Genomic DNA, 19764 nt, shown 5'->3' on the forward strand with positions numbered 1-19764 from the left:
ATTTGAACTTCTTTTTTTAAGATCTGAACTTGACAAGTCATCCTTCCTGACAAACCCTCCAAAGTCTAAGAAGAAAAACCAAATAAGTAAATTAAATATTTAAAACAGAAAATAGCATTTTAATTTAGGTCAAATGCATGATACAATAGAATTGGATTTTGATGAGAATTTTTAAACACATTGCATCATACACTGGCAAGTTCAAAAGGCGCAGCACACTTGCATGATGTTACAGTTTCCATAGTGCAATACTACTTTCCATTTTGTGTAGCAGTTTAGAACTATCTTCTCTTTTTTCTACTGACCAGTTTTAAGTAAATTGCTTTAACGTTGGGCCACCAAGAAGGTCTTAAAACCCATTATGTTTGCATACAGATGCTACTGAAGCTATTTTCATGAAATACATGGAAGTGTGTCCTCCTTATGAGGTCTAATATAAAAATCTCCCTGTTCTAAGTATTATGAATGGCTATGTATCACTTTCCTTAAAAAGAAAAGATTTAAAATATATATATATATATATATATATATATATATATATATATATATACATACATGTATTATGTTTCATTCCCTTCCTTGATTGTTTGGAAGTTAGACTGACAGACCTTCCTCTAGATAAAATACAGGACCTTACAGCATGAATTTTGGATAAAAATCTCATTCCTGATTCTACTTTATTTTTAACTGTTTTCCTTTTATTCAAATATCTTCATCTACTACATCGTGCTGAACCACTGAACTAAAATAACAAATAGAAGAGTGCCTGGCAGACTCTGGGTACTCAATAAATATTTGTTGAATACATGAAATTTATCTTGCTTTCTTTGTTTCTTTGAGTAATTATTTTTGGGGGGAAAGGTTAAGGAAATCATAAAAATTATCTTTAATGTTTGACGTTATTGTTTACATTTAATATCATTTCATATGCTTCTCACCTATGAATAAAACCTTTAATTTAATATTATTGTTTAATACTGATCTGTTTTTTAACTCTGTTTCCATGAAGACATGACTGAAAATCCTGCACTGTTACACAAGAGTACTGAGACAATAAAGAATGGAAAGCTACTCTTTCTTGACTGTAGGTTTACCTGATCATGGGTAGTTCCTAAGTCCAAAGCCACTTCAGCTAGCTGAAGGGAGAGTTCAGAAGGTAATATAGTATAAAGACCAAGGTACTTATTCTTCTGTTCTTCAGCCATTTTTTCAACATTCTGTTGGTGATTTATGGCTTCTGTTAGGAGAATCTGAAGGAAATATCAACATAGGAAATTTCTAGGAGCCAGATAAGGAAATTGATTTTTACACGTACAGAAACAAGGATATGTATGGTTCCTCAAAATTGGATTAAGTGTAAAATTAGAGAAACACATTTACAAAAAACAAACATTTCCTTAGTCTCTAAATAAGAAGCATGTCCACTTTACATGGAACAAAAGAATGTCCAATGAACTAACACTAAGAGCCTTTCACGTAAAACATTTCTAAAAGATTTCACTTTAATATCTCATTGAATATAAACAAGAATATCTGATTAAAATTAGCACTGTTTTTTTAAATGATGAGTCTAGGGAATTAATTTTGTACCTTAAGTTCTTCAAGTTGAGCATCTATTTCTATTGTTGGATTCCCCAAGTATTCCTTCGTTTCCTGAACCCAAGATTTTACTGAACTGATGCGTGTCTCCACCACTTCTCGTTCCTTGAGCTCTTGCTTTACTATCTTCCCGTTCTTCTTGACTTTCTCCTGCATGCTTTAGAAACATTAAGGGGAGAAAGCAGACATGGATTGAAATGAAAGGAAACCTCCAGTACATGACATCATATTGTCAAAAACAGACGTTAAAAAGTAAAACCTTCTATTTTTTTCCAAGTAAAGACACTTCCCCCAAACTGCCAGATAATTTTCAGTAACATTTAAACTGACTTTAAATACAACAAGAATACACTTAATGTGAAGTGAATGATTTATTCCTGGAAAATGGAGAGCTGACATACTCCCATGCCACTACACTGCAATCCATTTTCCTGTCTAAAATAACCTGGAGATCGTCTGATTTTTTTAAATTTCCTCTTTGGAAATCTACTTATATGGTACAGAATCATCAGCCCTAAAAATTAATGTATAATTGGAATATTTGTGCCTATTAGAGACTAGCCTTTAAATAAAGAATCAAATTTTGGATATTGTATGACTAATAATGCTCAGCATCCAAATTATAAGTCTTTATTTGAATTGACATAATTTGGTTGCAAAGTCTGAATAAGTGGAGTCAGATTATCCTGAATTCATCTATAATTGAAGGGGTGAATGTGGGATACATATGAGTGATATATTACTAGGGCCTGGCAACCTCCTTCAGTCTTCTTGCCTGGAGAATCCCCACGGACAGAGGAGCCTGGTGAGCTGCTGTCCATGGTGTCACAAAGAGTCAGACATGACTGAGCAACTAAGCACACATAATATTAGTCAATTCAGGAGTTGAACTATACAGTGACATTTCCTCTTTGGTCCAATAAGTAAATCCAGCTGGTTATATATCATTAAGATTAACTTTCTCTACATTCAGTATCAGTAAATAACTCTTATTTACCTGGACTTTGGTATCATCCTTGCTCTAATGTCTCTGTTATCCAATTTAGCCACTGAGTAATCAAGATTTATCAAAACCAAATCTCAATATCTCCCAACTGTTAACCTTTCAAGCTTCATCTCTCATGAATTACCCCATAACCCAAGAGTTCCTTAAAAGTGCTTACTACCAAGCTGGCTTACTTGCTGTTTCCTTGTCTTCAGAACTCTCCTCCTACCTCATTGGCTGGTTCAAACCTGCTTAGTTTTCAACTTAAATATCCCTTCTGAGGGGAAGCCTGATTTGACTCCTCTCCTAGGTTAATTGCCTCTGCTTTGATTTCACTTAGCTTCCTTTAAATACTTCACCTAAATGTATCTTTAGCTGTCTACCTCTGCTGCTTGACTGCAAACTGCCTGAAGGTAGAGATTGAATCTGTGTGCTTCATCACTACATTTCTAATATGACTGATATGTGCTAGATAGCAAGGATGATAGGAACAGATCCCCATGTCTTTAAGGCGGCATGGTGGAGCTCCCCCAAGACTCCATTTGCCCCTTTGGGTCATGGCCACGTTTAGAAACAGAGAATGAGGGCAGGTGTATAGTTACTTCAGGCACTGGTCCTGCATGGCTGTGATCTCCTGCACCGTGGGTGGCTCTCCCCCAGGGGATGGTGTGACTCCATCCTGGAGCATGCTCAGCGCTTGCTGCCGCAGCATCCCTAAGGCCAACTGTTGCCGTTCCAGCTCCAGGATGAATGTGTCATGGTATTCAAGAAGAGTTACGAGTTCTGCTTTTGAGGCCTTCTCTGCTGAGCTTCCCGGTAATTTATCTTGCAGCTGATCAATCACTTCAGAGGCTTTTTTAACCTGATGACAAATGCACACACTATGAAGTTCAAAAGTAAATAAAATGAAAAAGAGAGGACTATTCCAACAAATGCCACATTTGACACTAAAACACTGATGCACAGTAGAGACGATGGTGTCAACTCTAAACCTTGGGAAGCTAAAACATGAACAATTCTCTTAACATGGAAGAAAAGACCACTTCTATTATTCTGGGTTTCAAGATTTAATCTCAAAATAATGTTAGGGCAATCAGGGACTTCATAACATAGAAAAGGGTTTAATTTTATTTTTTACTAAACAGGTAAGAGAAAGACTCTTCTCAATATTTATGTTAACATGAATATGTGCCTTTGAGTCACAAAGGAAGATGTGGCTTAAAACACTGAACCTTGTTTAAAAAATAGAAGATATTAAATATGATTTGAGAAATGAGTTAAATTTCTTCCTTATTTCATGGAAAGACAAAGTGTTTTGCACTTTTTCAGGGCCAGGAAAGAAAATTTCACTAGGAACCCCACAAATGGGGCAAAATCGGCTTGCTCTCCTCTCAATATGCAATTGCTTGGTTTCTTTCTTTCTTATTAAAATAAATGGGCCTGGACTTGGGACCGAATTGCACACTGCATTATGTATTTTATTTCATGATTTGGTTTTCAAGTCATGGAGATAGAGATTTTTTTAAAAAGGCTTTTTACTTTCATAAAGCCAATTTCAAAAAGGGGACAAAACATTGCTTTCAAGATACATTCTCATCAGTGAGGAGACACTACTTTGAGCCCATCAGTAATGGTGATTACCTTATTGTTAAAGCTCGTCCACTCATCCACTGCATCTTCCAGTAACTTCTCCTGGTCCTGGGCCACAGCGCGGAGCCGCGTCCAACGCTGCCAGACAGCTGTTGTTGACCTGCTTATGGCTGCTTTGCTGGCATCATTTCCGGTTCTTTCCAGTTCTGAAGCTTCACCCTCTAAAGCCACGATTTTCTCATGGAAAGAGTTTATTACTGACACTAAAGCCTGGAGTGGGAACAGGAGAAAAGAAGTTGAAGGGAGAGATGATTTTTTTCAAAAACTCAACAGATTTTGGTAAAGTCCAAAATCACCTGCAAAAGAAAATGTTCCTACATACATTTATTTTCCTCTGTTAATTCTTACTTTTACATTTAATTTGTAATTGAGTTAGGCGTGAGTTTTCTAAAGCAGTACAGTGCATACTTATTAAAAAGTTGACATGCTATCTATCTGAATGACATTATCCCATTTTTTTAAATTAGCAAAAGTATAAGTGAACAGAATTTAATATTTAAGTATGTCACATTCAACTTTATATTGCTGTGATATATGAGTGAAACTCAAGTTGTTAACTTTTGAATTTCATTTGAAGTAATCTAAGTTACATCAGAAAGTATTTACTGAAATCTACTGTGTCACATCTTATCAGAAGCAAATTTCTCTGAATGTACCTTTTTAAAGCTAGCTATGCTTTTCCAGTGGAATGCTAAATGAGTGACAGCACTTAATTAAGTTAAAATTGCTCTGAAATGTGGTTGAACACATCCTTTTTTTGTTTAAGAAGCCCTCGTGGGAACGAGGATTTATTGCCTTGTTTCTTGAACTACCACAGTGCAAAGACCTGTCACAGCTACAATGACAAAAGTATTAAAAACAACAGCAGCAAACTAACCTTATGTTCTGACAATTTTTCTTCTGCTTCGTGACTGGAAGAAGTCTTCAATAAAGAAAACTCAGACAATTTCTTTTCAGCTTCATTCATCAATTCGATGACCTCTTCCCTTGCTTTCTGATAATCCTGCCATTGAGCTGCACATCTTGAAAAAAATCCAACAAAAGTCAAGAGACAACTTAAAACCACACATTTCTATGCAAGAGCTCTGAGGTCAACATGTCTAGGGATACTCAAGAGAATGAATTTACATGATAATCTACATCTTTGGGCTCCTGCTCCTTCTTAGTTGCTCAGTCATGTCTGACTCTTTGTGACCCCATGGACTGTAACCCACCAGGCTCCTCTGTCTGTGGGATTTCCCAGGCAAGAATACTGGAGTGAGTTACCATTCCCTTCTCCGGAGGATCTTCCCAACCCAGGGATCAAACCCCAGTCTCCTGCATTGCAGGCAGATTCCTTACCATCTAAGCCTTCAGTGAAACCCCGGTGTACCTCCTTCGTGTGTTAGTCACTCAGTCATTCTGACTCTTTGCGACCCCACAGACTGTAGCCCAGCAGGCTTTTCTGTCCATGGAACTCTCTAGGCAAGAACACTGGAGTGCATAGCCCTTCCCTTCTCCAGGAGATCTTCCCGACCCAGAGATCAAACCCAGGTCTCCTGCATTGCAGTCAGATTCTTTATCATTTGAGCCACCAGGGAAGCCCATGTACATCCTTTATGGATTCAAATTTTCCATGTGAAAACCCATTTCACTAGAGTATAAAAAACAAAGTAATTTCTGTACCTCTGCAAGAGCTCTAACTGGGCATGTGAATCCTGCATTATCATCTGGCTCTTCTCTTCCAGGGAGGCCATTTTCTGTGCTAGGTCCTCTTTTCCAGTCGGCTTGATGAGTGGGTCCAGGTTGGCTACCAGGCCTTGAAGCTCTTCCAGATTGCTGTGGAACTGATCCTCTGCACTAAAAAATTCCATGTGGCTTTTGAGACTCTCCTCCGCACTCTCCACATCTAGGCCATTGCCTGTCAGTTGTAACATTTCATGAGCATCCTCAAGCCAGTCGTTAGCAGCTTGAAACACTTGATAGAACCTTTGACACTGACTGTATATTTGAGTCAAGGTAGTCTGAAAAACAGCAAGAGCAAACACAATAAGCGCTCGTTTGCCATGTGTTTCCCGAAAATAGTTTACACCTTCCATTTCTTTTCAGATCTCAGTCTCATGGTGGTATGTCTGCAAGTGAATTGATAAGCTGGTGACATTTGTTTTTTATTAATCTCTGCTTTCCCTCCAGCTCTTCTTGTTATAATTTTATCATCTCAGTTAAAATAAACAAGAAAGATCATAGAACAGAAATTTATGATGGTTCTGAAATGTCCTCTCTCTAAAGAAAAAGTATAATGCTTAGCAATATGTGGCAGAATGAATATTCACCAAAGTGAAATAATGCCTTAGGTAGGATGTGTGTTCTCAGTCACATTTGACTCTTTGCACTCCCATGGACTGTAGCCCACCAGGCTCTTCTGCACATGTAATTTTCCAGACAAGAATACTGGAGTGGGTTGCCATTTCCTCCTCCAGAATCTTCCCGATCCAGGGAGTGAACCCACATCTCTAGCATCTCCTTGCAATGGCAGGCAGATTCTTCACCTCTGTGCCACCTGGGAAGACCCAGTTCCTCAGGTAGGAAGGAGTATAACAATACCAGTGGGAATGTAAGCTGGTATAACCACTATGGAAAACAGTGTGGAAACTCCTCAAGAAATCAACCACCAATATGATCCAGCAGTCTCACTCCTGGGTATCTATCCAAAGAAAACAAAATCATTACCTCAAAGAGAAATCTGCACTTTCATGTTCATACCAGAGCTATTTACAATAGTCAAGGTATAGAAATAACCTAAGTGTCCATCCACAGATGAATGAATTAAAAAAAAATACACATCTTGGAATATTTTGGCTGGTTGAAATTCCATAGAATCAGAAGGACTGAGAACAGATGTGGGGGAAATGGGCCAAGGTATTAAAGCAGGTAAACTTTTGGGCAGGCTAAGGTCCGTAGGGTCGTACAGAGTTGGACATAACTGAAGCAATTTAGCACCCACTTTATTATTTATTACCTCTCCAAAAGGAGAGGGAGAACCAAGGTGTTCCTGTGTTAAAACGAAAGTCATATTAACATGGAAATCACTTGAAATGAATACCATGAACATAAAAACTCACACCTGTTTGCTACTGTTGTTAGTTGCTCGCTTCATGCCTGACTCTTTGCAGCCCCATGGACTGTAGCCCACCAGGCTCCTCTGTCCATGGGGATTCTCCAGGCAAGAATGCTGAAGTGGGTTGGCATGCCCTCCTCTAGGGGAATCTTCCCAACCCAGGGATCAAACCCAGGTCTCCCACCTTGCAGGCAGATTCTTTACCAGGTGAGCTGCCAGGGAAGCCCCACACCTGTTTACAAAGAAGCAAAGTGAGAAAAATGGAGCAGAAGCCCCATGGCACCCACCTGTCTGGTGCGGAGAGCTTCCTGCAGGGCCCCATCCAGCTCTGAGAGCTCAGCCAGCGTGCGCTGTAGGTCGGCGGAGATCAGCTCCTTGGCTCTCGTGAATTTCTCCTTCTCCTTGTTACTCAGCGCATTCATTATCCTCAGGCTGGACTGCACCTCTTCCTGATGGATCTGGACCTTTCTGATCTCCTCTTGGATGTCCCGCAGGTTCGGGTCCAGGCACAGTGGTCCACTCAGGGCTGCCTCCACGCTCCGCAGCCACTCCAGGGAGCGGCTCAGCTCTGTCTGCAAGTCTCTACTCTGCACCATGCGGCTCTCACACTCCGTCACTGTCGCGCCAATGGCAGAGGTGAGCAGTTTTAACTCCTCCTGCCAGGCCTGGAGCTGATGCTTGGCTTTCTCGTAAGCTGCGGGGTCAAGATGTGAAATGAGATCTTCGAGATGCCTGGTGACACGTTTTAGGAGAATTCCGGAGTTCTGGAGGCTTCCCGCCAGGGAGTGATACACTTTGAGCTTCTCCTCTGCGGGCAGTGTCTCCTCGTTCACCTTGGACTGCTCCATCCTCACAGCCTCTAGCTGTTTCTCTAGCTGGAGGCACATCTTCTCGTGTTCCTGGTAAGCACTGGTGGTGTCTTCTAAGAAGCTCACCCTCTGTTCTGTCTGTCGCTTCAGCCTGTGGTACAGGGTGATGAGCTGTGGCATCTTGTCTGGTTGCCATGGCTGCCCGGTGCTGCGAAAACTTTCTTTCTTCTGGTTCAGTTCATCCACGGCTTCGGTGAGGCCTGCCACCTCGCCCCCCAGAGCTCGCCAGCCATCCTGAAGAGACATAGCCTCTTCGACGCTCAGGTGGCCAGGGATTTGGCTCATCCTGGAGAACTGGTCTTCAAGGTCACGCAGAGACTGGCTTGTCAACTCGATCAAGGAGGCGTATTCTTTCCGAGCCAGCATCGCCTCTTGGACTTTATAGAACTTGTCTTTAGCCAAGTCAACGATCACATTAAACTGCAGGGGCAGTGCATGGAGCTTTTCGTCGAGGTAGGAATGGTCCACTTCATTCAGCGTGGGCAGGATGGCCTGTCCAGTTCTCTGAAGGGAAAGTAGGAGATTTTCATATTCTGGAGACTGTTCGAGAATGTGTTGGTATTTGGCCAGCTGTGTGTGCAGCTCAGCAGTCTCATTCATTAGATTGATCTCAGGAAAAGTAATGATATCTGCTTGTTTGAGCCAGTGACAGGCTTTATCAAAATCTTCCTTAAAATGCTTCCTAGAAACCAGATTTTTCTCCAGCTCTTGTAGCCGATGGCTGCACTTTTGTAAAACGGTGTCATAGACGCTCTGCAATTCCTGGAGCTTCCCTAGTATCTCACTCTTTTCCTGCTCTGTGACTCCTTTCATTAACTCGCGACCCTGGGCCCAAAGTCCAGTGACCTCGTTTTGGTAAGTCTTGAGGCTGGCTTGTGCACTCTTACATGTTTTCACCTGTTTGCTCACGTCATCCGGTAGCAGGCAGATATGTTCACGGAACATTATCTTGTGCTCGTGTTGCTGAATCTGGCTGGTCGCCTGGAACACCGCCATGAGAAACTGGGTTTTCTCGGACAAAGCCTTGTTGAAGTACTTTCGTCTTTGGCCCACTAAGTCGCTGAGACTGCTCACGTGTCTTTGTGCATCAGACAGTGCCTTCTGGATTATCTGCCTCTCATTGAGGCCAAGATCAGCCATCACCCTGTCAGCATCCTTCGTGAGAGACTTCAAGAGCATCTGTTTGGCCTCCAGTTCGCTGCAAATGGCAAGGTGATCCATGAGCAGGTTCTGAGCCATGTCAGGTGGGGGGCTCTGCTTAAGGGCCTCGGCGATGTTGGGCTGTTGCTCTTCTGCCCACTCCATCAGCTCCTGAAACCTGGACCGAACCACACTGAGCTCCTCCAGGTTGGTGATGGACACTTGGATTTTTCTTTTAACGAGGTCCTCTAGCTGAAACCAGCGTTGTTCAAGGTGACTCGTCTGTTCTTTGACTAATTCTTTGTCATCTAAATTCAGATGTTCTATCATTTTCTGCTTTTGCTCTTTCAGATCTTCAATGGCCTTCTTTCTCTCCTGCAATGCCAGGGCCAACTTTTTCAAAGCTTCCAGGTGAACAGCTGTACTCTCTGCATCAGATCTATATTAAAGCACATAAAGTCCAGTTAATTTTAGTCCATATCTGTGCTTGTTTGTATCATGTTAAATTGCACATTACCATCTTCTTTAAGTGGGTGTTCTTAGCTTAGAGTTACTCAATTCATGGCTTATTGACAGAGATTCTGTAGTTACTATGAAATATAGTGTTAGTAACTCAGTTGTGTCCAACTCTTTGTGGCCCCATGGACTGTAGCCCACAAGGCTCCCCTATTCATGGGATTCTCCAAGCAAGAATACTGGAGTGGGTTGCCATTTCCTTCTCCATTATAGAATATAAGACCCATATATTTCCATGGCAGAAGTTGAACCAAGATAGTTTGCCTGGATACTTCTCTGCTCTTCATCTTTTAGCTACGGCTGCCCTCTCATCACATCTGACATGTACTTATAGCTTCTTCCTCTGGCTCTCATCAACAGAACAGCATTTGCATGGTAACAAGACCCCTTGATGATTTGTGGAAACACAAAATACTGAGAAACACTGATCTACTGCATTCGTGACAATGGCACTGAAAGGCATTAAGTGATCTGTGATTTCTGTGCTTTCCTGAGAGAAGTTCCAGCAATCAGTGGTAGACAATATGCCATGTGGAATCCCATGGACAGAGGAGCCTGGTAGGCTGCAGTCCATGGGGTCGGGAATAGTCGAGTCGGACACGACTTCACTTTCACTTTCACTTTTCACTTTCATGCATTGGAGAAGGAAATGGCAACCCACTCCAGTGTTCTTGCCTGGAGAATCCCAGGAACGGGGGAGCCTGGTGGGCTGCCGTCTATGGGGTCGCACAGGATCGGACACGACTGAGGCGACTTAGCAGCAGCAGCAGCAGCAAGCTATAAACAATGACTCTAACAGCTGCTCATTGGTATAACTCAGATATTTTTTATATATCATTAGAAGCTTTGAAAGTAAGTGTGAAATGCAAAGAATTCTCATTCTGTTGACTACAAGACACATATGAGAAAAACTGAATCTTAGAATCTTTTTCACTTACAAAACAATATTAGTTCTGAAGTATGAGGAAGAGTGTTGGGAGAGTATATGATGACTTCCATTTGAGACATATTGTACTGCTCTTAGTCACCCAGTTCTGTCTGACACTTTGCAACCCTATGGACAGTAGCCTGCCAGGCTCCTCTGTCCATGGGGATTCTCCAGGCAAGAATACCGGAGTGGGTTGCCATGGACGTATTAAGTCTGTCATGTTTGTGGGTTAACCAGACCCGGGTGCTACTGTCAGTCTGAAATACAGGCTTTTGCTGACACTGGATTTATCCCCAAGACTAATAAAATGTTGAGCATCAAGAAAAAGTAAACACATCAGAAAGTAGTGTACTTCCCCTAAAACAGAAATCCACATAAACAAAAAACCCAAGATTGAATTACACCTAAAATATGTTTTCAGTTTTAATTGCTACAAATTACTAAATCTGGGCAGAAAAAGTACAGATTTTAATAAATCATAGTGATCAGAATTACACAAAGATTTCTATATATGACTCTGTGTATGTGGGTGGGGGGTGGTGAGGGAATCCTTTTCAAAGAAAAAGTTAAGAGGTGTTCAGTTGCTATAAAATCAAATAGTGTTAGTCGCTTAGTCATGTCTGATTCTGTGATTCTATAGACTGCAGCTTTCCAGGCTCCTCTGTCCGTGGATTTCCCAGGCAAGAATACTGGAGTGGGTAGCCATTTCCTTCTCCAGGGGATCTTCCCAGCCCAGGGATTAAACCCAGGTCTCCTGTATTGCAGGCAGACTTTTGACCATCTGAGCCATCAGATTATTCACTAAGTTCTAGAATACCACAAGTACAAGAAAAAACTAGACTGAATTACACAGAATGTGTTACTTCACAGAACTGGCAAGAAACCTATGGAACTTCTTTCAAGAAGGATTCGTGTCCTCAATTTACAGAGTCCCTTATCAGGTAATTAAAACTAGAAATATTCTTGGGATGTACTTTAAAGTCAAAGTGTAATAGCCCTGAAATATTCCTTGAGGTCACAGGTAGAATCGGTGCTGTTTTCAAACATTTTCCTTTTATCCACTGCTTAAAGTAATATTGGGTGAGGAAAATCGTGGTTCTGTGTGCATACGATCACACTAGACTCTTAATAATGTTTTATCAGTATTTAAATTTGATTTATGTATCCATGATAGAAAATGGATGTTTAAAATGTAAGAAAGATACTTTTGATTTTTATAGAAATTAAGGAATTTCTGGCTTAGCATTTTGGTGACCCACTAGAGAACCGCTGTTACCTGGCTAAGTTATCCCATTCTGTAGTAAATTTTTCTAAGAACCCTTCGACAACATTCATACGGTCGTGGTAATCTCGTGTTCTCTGGAGATCTTCTTCTCTTTGCAAGCACAGATTGTTGGACTGAAGGCACAGATCCAGCCACTGGTCATTTAAATGACTTATTTCCTTGTGTTCAGGGGACTCTTGCTTTTTGGTCAACTCATCCACTTTCTCTGTAATAGTGTTCACCGATGCCTGTTTGCACTGTAGCTTCTTAACAAAATCCTAAAGGATAACAACAATAAAATAAACAATACATTATAACCCACTCCCCAGATAAATACAGATTGAAGTACAGATACAATACCTCTGAACACTTTAAGTAACTGAAGAATGTATACTGAGGGACAAAAAGAAAGCCATCACGCTTTCTCATAAACACATATTTCCAAGTATATAAGAGTCAAAGGGAAACTGTGGTATCTTCTTGCGTTACTTCAGAAAGTAAAAAGAAAAACTGATAAATGTGGAACAATATTGCAGTCACTAAGAGAAAAAGTTAACATTTTATCTTAAAGTGTATCCTTAGTTTTCCAAACAATTTTAAGGTTCATGGTTTTCAAAAAAAATCTAATTTATCTCCAGGAGATATATCTTCTGCTGGAGACAACATTCCAGCAGAAAATATAAATTACTGATTATCACAGGGAAAATATAAATCTTAAAGTTTGTTAAAAGTCTGGTACGATTTCCATTCAGGTTAATTTAATAATTTTCTATTGCATTTTAAATATATAAATATTTTATTACATTTAAGTTCGCTATGTTAATACATATATATTACATATTATATTCATTTATTTATTGGCTGTGCAATGTGGCTTGTAAGATCTTAGTTTCCTGACCAGGGACTAAACCCAGGACCCAGCAGTGAAAGCACTGAATCCTAACCACTGAAGTGCCTAAATATACATTTAATAAATTGATACATTTACAGTCCTACAGCTTTAGCAATTTTTGTGATGAGAAGCTAATAAATAGTAAGGCTCTGTGTTTGTTTAATGATACAGCCTTCTGGTTCTGCCAGCTGAACTATAGTTGCTTTGTTCATAAACAAGCTACAGAGTGAATGTCCTTCAAAGCAAGTAGCCAATGGGAGCTCCAAAAAAATATCTGAATGTTGACTTTCTGACCTGTCCTCGTCTGGTACCAAATGAAAGTGGTTCTGATTCTGTCTTATTCTTTAACTATGTGTAAGGATTGGCTGACACACACCCATGCTGTTGCCTCTGTTTCCCCTGGAGACACGTGAATTCCTACCTTTACTTGAGACACCATGTTCTGTGCGATGTTTAGCTCCAGTTCTGAGTGCCTCCTCTTCATATTCTGCAGCTGCTGATCGGCATCCTGGAGGTAAATCCAGAGCTCAGCCTTCATGTGCTTGATCTCCTCCCAGCCCTGAGTTAGGTTCTGTGCCTGGGCAAGCCTTTGTTCAATCTGGAGAAAACACAGAGGCAAAAGTCAGCAGCAACAGGCAGAAACATTTATGTTCAGTGAATCAGCCTGTCCATGTACGCAGACCAATACTTGGGTACACACACAAACACACACACACAGTGATAAATCCCCCCCAAATTATTTGCTCCAAGAAAAACAGATTTTATGTTTCTGTTTTCTAAAGACTTTCAGCGTCGAAGACTTATGCCATATGATTTCAATCAATACTGTGAGGCTTTAGAAGTTCTATCAATTATTTAGGTCAGAAGCTGCCCTGATGGTTTCTCACATTGGGCATTGCAGTAGACACATCTGTTTGACAGACTCATCAATGTGGTCTTGGGGTTAACTAGAAAAGACTTATATTGTTCTCTATTGCACATTAGCTGATACCTCTTATAGAACACTGAGTTATTAATGTTTTGGATATATGTTTAGATCTGCTTCACTGGTTTTTGAAATCATGCAACTTTTTTCAATAAACCATGTCTGTAAAAAATATAAAAGCTATATCATCTTTCTTAAAGATACAAAAACATACTTGCTCTAGTAATATAGTAAAATATAAAAGTAAAAAAAAAGCTATTTTAATTATTTATATTATAGTTATTTACCTTAATTTCTTTTTTCCTTTAGAATATTTTACTCTTCTGGAATATTTAATCAATTAAATACCAAAACCGGGTCTTTTTTTTTTTTTTTTTTTTTTTTTAATCCAAACACATTGAGTTGCAGAATTTAAGGCAGCAGCAGAAGGCACATGACCTCTATGGAGCCATCTATCTGCTGTGCACAGGTACTGCTGGTTCATCACAACCCTGTCCAAAAAGCCCAAATACAGCTTCAGGGTCCTTATCAACACCACCCTCAGCCACTGTCGCTGACTTAGAAGGGTCTTGACAGATGTTTGCTATCCTAAGAGAATGCAAGGGTCAGGAGTCCCTTTCATACTAAGTATGACCCTTCATACATATGTATGAAGTCCCTTTCATACATTCTTTAGGTCACACTAAGTATGACCTAAAGAAAAATGATGGAAAAGAACATCAACAACAAAATGACCAGAAAAAAGAAGAATGCTAATTGAAGAGAAAAGAGAAGAGGAAAGAGGCACAAATGTTCAGCAGTTCAGTGGGACTAAATATTTCAGTTCTAATTCAGAGGTGTCAGTATCACAGTGTGCCTATTTTTCTGTGACTCAGTTGAAATTCAATACATACTTATTATAATGCCTGAAGGAGCATTATAGCAAGAATAATCCAAGGAGAATTTTTTTTCACATCTAATTTAGCAGCAGCAACGTGCAAGCAAGAGAATATGATCAAACAGACATAGCCCATGTCACTTTTTTTTTTTTTAACTTTTTACCATTTGTTCTGTTTGTTGAATGTCTTTTGCTGTGGTTTTCACTGAAGAGTTTGACAGGTCACACATGGAGCAAAGGAGATCTAGATAGGTCCTTGCTTGTTCCTGCAAAGCTCTGAAGTGTTTGACCTCAAAAAAAAAAAAAAAATTATCAGAGTGCAAGAGAGGCATGCTATATTTAGATAGCAAATATTTGTACATTTGCGGTATTTTGTTGACATTTCAAAAATAATCTTGGTATACTCAGTGTTTTCACCATTGTTATAAATGGCATATATTTAAGTACTCAAAAGAAAGCTTTCAAAGCACACTGGCAGGGAGCCATTTGTCCACCAGCCATTTCTTATTCTAATTAGTCTGTAAGTTCTGGGAAAGGGGAACACCCAAGAAACATCCACAATTGTTTCAGATTCTCTGTTTACATTCTAGCTTGTTTTCAATTTCAGAGAATCAATAGACTACTCTGGTCTCTTTCTTAACATGTTTTTGCATATTCTGTAGACATAAAAGGTTATTGTGCATTTGTAGGTTTCATGGAGTTTGGTGAAAATGCACACGGCTGGGCTCTTTTTCTCTGCAGAAAATTCACAGTGTTTTCCCTTTTCATAAGCCCAAGAAAGGCATCTCCAGGGGAATCCTTGAATTACACACAGAAGCACAGAGAAATGTGTTTCTTTGAAGATGTTTAGAGGCCCTGCAGGTTCTGTTTCAGATGCTAAGCATACAGCAGTCTCCAAAACAAAACTGCTGCTCCAGTGGAGCTTACACGAGAAAGACAGATAATACATAAACACAGAAACAAATATGCAGTGCAATGTTTGGTAGTGATAAAATAAACACCATGGAGTAAGGTAAGGGTTCAGTCCAGTTCAGTTCAGTTCAGTCGCTCAGTCATGTCCGACTCTGTGACCCCATGAACCACAGCACACCAGGCCTCCCTGTCCATCACCAACTCCCGGAGTCCACCCAAACCCATGTCTATTGTGTCAGTGATGCCATCCAACCATCTCATCCTCTGTCGTCCCCTTCTCCTGCCCTCAATCTTTCCCAGCATCAGGGTCTTTTCAAATGAGTCAGCTTTCCACATCAAGGGGCCAAGGTAAGGATAGGGAAGTATTAATATAATGAAGAAGCACTGTTACTTTGGGATGAATGTACCCCCAAGACCTCTCTGAAAAAGAGCCTTGAGTTGTAGAGGGAGCAAGTCATGCCATGGGGTAAGAGCGTTCCAGGCAGTCGGGGGTGATGGGTAATAGCAAGTGCAAAGCTCCAGGCTAAAGCAGAGGGACCTAGGTAGGAGCAGAGTTTAAAAGATAGGCAAGGGCCAAAGCATGGAGGACCTCACGGGGACACTGACCATACATCCCAATTTGCAGAGTTTATATTTTTATGCCTTCTCAACTGTGGCACTATTGACATCTGAAGACAAATCATTCTTTGCTGTGGGACTGTCCTGTGCATGGCAAGATGTTCAACAGCATCCCTGGCTGATACCAGGAACATCCCCACCAGTCATAGTTATGACAACCAAAACTGTCTTCAGAGACTGTTTTAAATTTCCCCTGGGCAACAAAATCACCTCTCCTTTTTGGTTGAGAACCACCAGTCTAATCTCAACTGCAATTATGAAAAGTGGCCTCCTTATTAGCAAATATTCATTTTTGGAAAACAAATTATTCAACCAAAGTATTCACTGACTGTAGTAGCAAATATTCATTTTTGGAAAACAAATTATTCAACCAAAGTATTCACTGACTGTAGTAAGAAATTTGGAATTTATTCTAAGTGTGATTGAAAGGTGGGCTTCCCAGGTGGCTCAGTGGGTAAAGAATCTGCTTGCCAATGCAGGAGTTGTAAGTTCAAATAGTTTTATATTTGTACCCTTTCCTGGGTCAGGAAGATCCCCTGGAGAAGGGCAAGGCAACCTACTCCAGTATTCTTGCCTGGAGAATCCCATGGACAGAGGAGCCTGGTGGGTTACAGTCCACAGGGTCTCAAAGAGTTGGACACAATCGAAGCAACTGAACATGCACACATGTGACTGGAAGGTATTTGGAGAAATGTTCCAAGACAGGTTTAAAAAAATCATGCTTACTATGGAGTAAAGGGCGACAGGAGCAGTGGAAGTAGGTAACCAGTTTTTAGGCTACTTTAGGAGTCAGATGAAAATTGATGATGGCCTGATGGAAGGTGGTGGATAGCAGAAGTGGCGATAAGTGGTTCTTACTACATCTGTGTGATAAATGGGGAAGGAGGTATAGACTGCAATTTGTATAGGATAAAGTAGACCTGCAGAAACATTAGGTGATTTTCCAAAATCATAGTTAATAAGACAGCCTAATTTTTTGACCTTTACCTTAGTGTCTTTTTCTCTGAGCTGTGTGGATTGCCCAGGTACATCATTCTCATGTAGATGTAATAAGCATAGATCAATTTCCCATTAAGTTAAAAGCAACACCTAAAGTTTTATTTGTTATACAAATTGACTGGTATTTCACTTCCCATTAGCATCATTAGCTGCTAACCTAAAGTGCCCCACCATGTACCTGTGACTCAGAGAACATTATCTGTCCCAAACAGCTTTTGGATATAAGAAGAGAACAAGATATCAGGATTTTTATTTTATAAATGTATTTACTTTAAAAAGAATAGTAATTTATTTTAAAATTTACAGAGTTTGCCTGATTCTAAAAGCATTGGAAGCAACTTGTTGATTATCAATGACAAAACAGTTTCAGAAGATTTTTGCTAAAATCAACTTCAAGGGCAAATCTGATAGTGAAAGTGTTAGTAGCTCAGTCATGTCTGACTCTTTGCGACCCCATGGACGAAAAGAACCTAGCCTGGCAGGTTCCCCTGTCCATGGATTTCTCCAGGTAAGAATACTGGAGTCGGTTGCCATTTCCTTCTTCAGGGGATCTTCCTAACCCAGGGATTGAACCCAGGTCTCTCACATTGCAGGAAGATTCTTTACCATTTGAGCTACCTGGGAAGCCAAATCTGATAGGACTTTTTCTTATTCTCCCAAATTCACATGTCATGCCTCATAAAAACAGATGACATTCTTATGGAATCCAATCAGTGTCATTGACTAGTGGTGGTGGGGGCTACGTTATCATTACATATGTATTGAGTGTTTACCATGTGGGAGGCCCTGGCGGGTACACAGTGTGTCTGGGACTACAACCAAAGTCAACTGCAGACCATCGAAGCAGTTGATTTGGTGTTTCCAATACCTCTCATTCTCTTCTCTGGCTGTTTTCTGAAGAGGGCAGCCTATTTTGAGAAATAGTGCAGAAAGGGCAGGAAGCAAAAACCAAACTGTACAGTCATTGAATCTGGGCCCCTAGAAGGATCAGTGTCTTTCTGCAATCATGGCTAATGCAGGGAGACGTAGAAACTTCCTGTTCTAGGAAAGGTTCATTGGATTAATACTATTTTACCCCCTCTCTTTTAATTCTTTTTTTGGGAACAAAGGAGAAAAATCAAGCTTTGGTCTGGATTGTTCTGAATAAACTAGACTGGAAACAAATAGCCATAAGATAATAAATGGCCTAAGAAACTCACAATCTAATGAAAAGGCAGAATGCAGACAATTTTTAATTCATTTCTTGATTCAAAGAAAGTCTAGATTTGTTTGTCCAGATTCTGTCCAGATTTGTCCAGATTCTATTCTTTACAAGGTATAATAGATGCATTTCTGTGAATCATTTCATGACTTAAATAATGTAAATTATTTAAGCCAAAAGGCATATTTTGGAGGGATATAAACTGAACACATTCTCTTTGTGGACTAAATGAACAAGCATATTATTTTAATCTCAGTTTGAGGTAAAAAATTGAATTTTTACTATTATTTCATATCTGGCAGCAATAACCTTTATAATTAAATACCTTTGAAATATTTTCTTTGAACCACATAGAAAAGTTGCTTAGTTCAAAAGTTTTAAAAACATATCTCAAATATTCTGATGAAATCTCAGCAGCAACATTTTAAGCATGTAGATGTCAAATTAATATGCCACAGAATCCTTTACATGACAATATTTCATTCAGCATTCATTCGATAATTATTTAACAAGCAACTTGTTCTGTGCCAAAAAAGGTGAAGAGGCTAATTTTGCTTTTCTCTTAGCAAATCGGGTACATTATGGCATGGCATTTGAATTTCTTCATAACCTTCAGTCCTATAATCACTTAGGACATTAAGGCACAGAGAAATTCAATGGTTTATCCATGGTGACCCTACTGAGTAGGTACCTTTTGGGCACAGTGCCCATGCTCTATTTATTCTACCAGACTGATCCTTAGTTGTGTGTTCATCTTCCTGGCTAGAATGTGAACTTGACTAGGATCAAGTTCAGATCTTATTTATATTTTGATATTTAGCACAATTTGCACACAACAAGTACTTAACATGTTTCCATCAAATGAATGAATCACAGTGTAATATAAACTTTCAGGAATCACAAACTACCTGCTTGACAGCTTCTGCCCTGCTAAGAGGAGGATTCGCGCCTGGCTTTAAATCTGGCTGAACCGCAGAAAGCCAGGCCTGACACTGCTGAAGGGTGTCTTGTCGACTAACGTGCTTCTGAAGTTCGTGTTCCAAACTCTGGTACACCTGAGACAGAATGATCAAGCTGCAGTTGTGAGAGCTGTTTTATATTACTGTAAATATCAGTAGAAGCAAATGAAACAAATCCACCATAAATGGATCCCCCTTCGCCATGCTCCCTGACATCGGACACACATCGATGGAGTTTGCATATGTTCCAAAACATTGCAAAGCATGTGGGCCATGCCCCAGTTTCTAACTTCTCAACCCATGCATTACAACACTAATATCCTGATTATGGAA

General features: G+C 40.0%; 1 protein-coding gene across 2 annotated transcripts in view; it reads right to left on the reverse strand.

The window, feature by feature from the left end:
• SYNE1 (spectrin repeat containing nuclear envelope protein 1) overlaps positions 1-19764 on the reverse strand; it is a 505866-nt gene that overhangs the window by 212150 nt on the left and 273952 nt on the right. For both annotated transcript variants that reach the window (XM_070796399.1, XM_070796398.1), the window contains exons 73-83: positions 19381-19527; positions 14907-15032; positions 13362-13538; positions 12061-12326; positions 7619-9779; positions 5900-6237; positions 5112-5256; positions 4226-4444; positions 3187-3446; positions 1591-1756; positions 1095-1250 (exon numbers count right to left, since the gene is read on the reverse strand). In XM_070796399.1, coding sequence (XP_070652500.1) covers positions 1095-1250; positions 1591-1756; positions 3187-3446; positions 4226-4444; positions 5112-5256; positions 5900-6237; positions 7619-9779; positions 12061-12326; positions 13362-13538; positions 14907-15032; positions 19381-19527 — 4161 coding nt within the window. The remainder of the gene's footprint in view (positions 1-1094; positions 1251-1590; positions 1757-3186; positions 3447-4225; positions 4445-5111; positions 5257-5899; positions 6238-7618; positions 9780-12060; positions 12327-13361; positions 13539-14906; positions 15033-19380; positions 19528-19764) is intronic.

This window comes from Bos indicus, chromosome 9, assembly GCF_029378745.1.
Source record: "Bos indicus isolate NIAB-ARS_2022 breed Sahiwal x Tharparkar chromosome 9, NIAB-ARS_B.indTharparkar_mat_pri_1.0, whole genome shotgun sequence".
Classification (NCBI taxonomy): Eukaryota; Metazoa; Chordata; class Mammalia; order Artiodactyla; family Bovidae; genus Bos; species Bos indicus.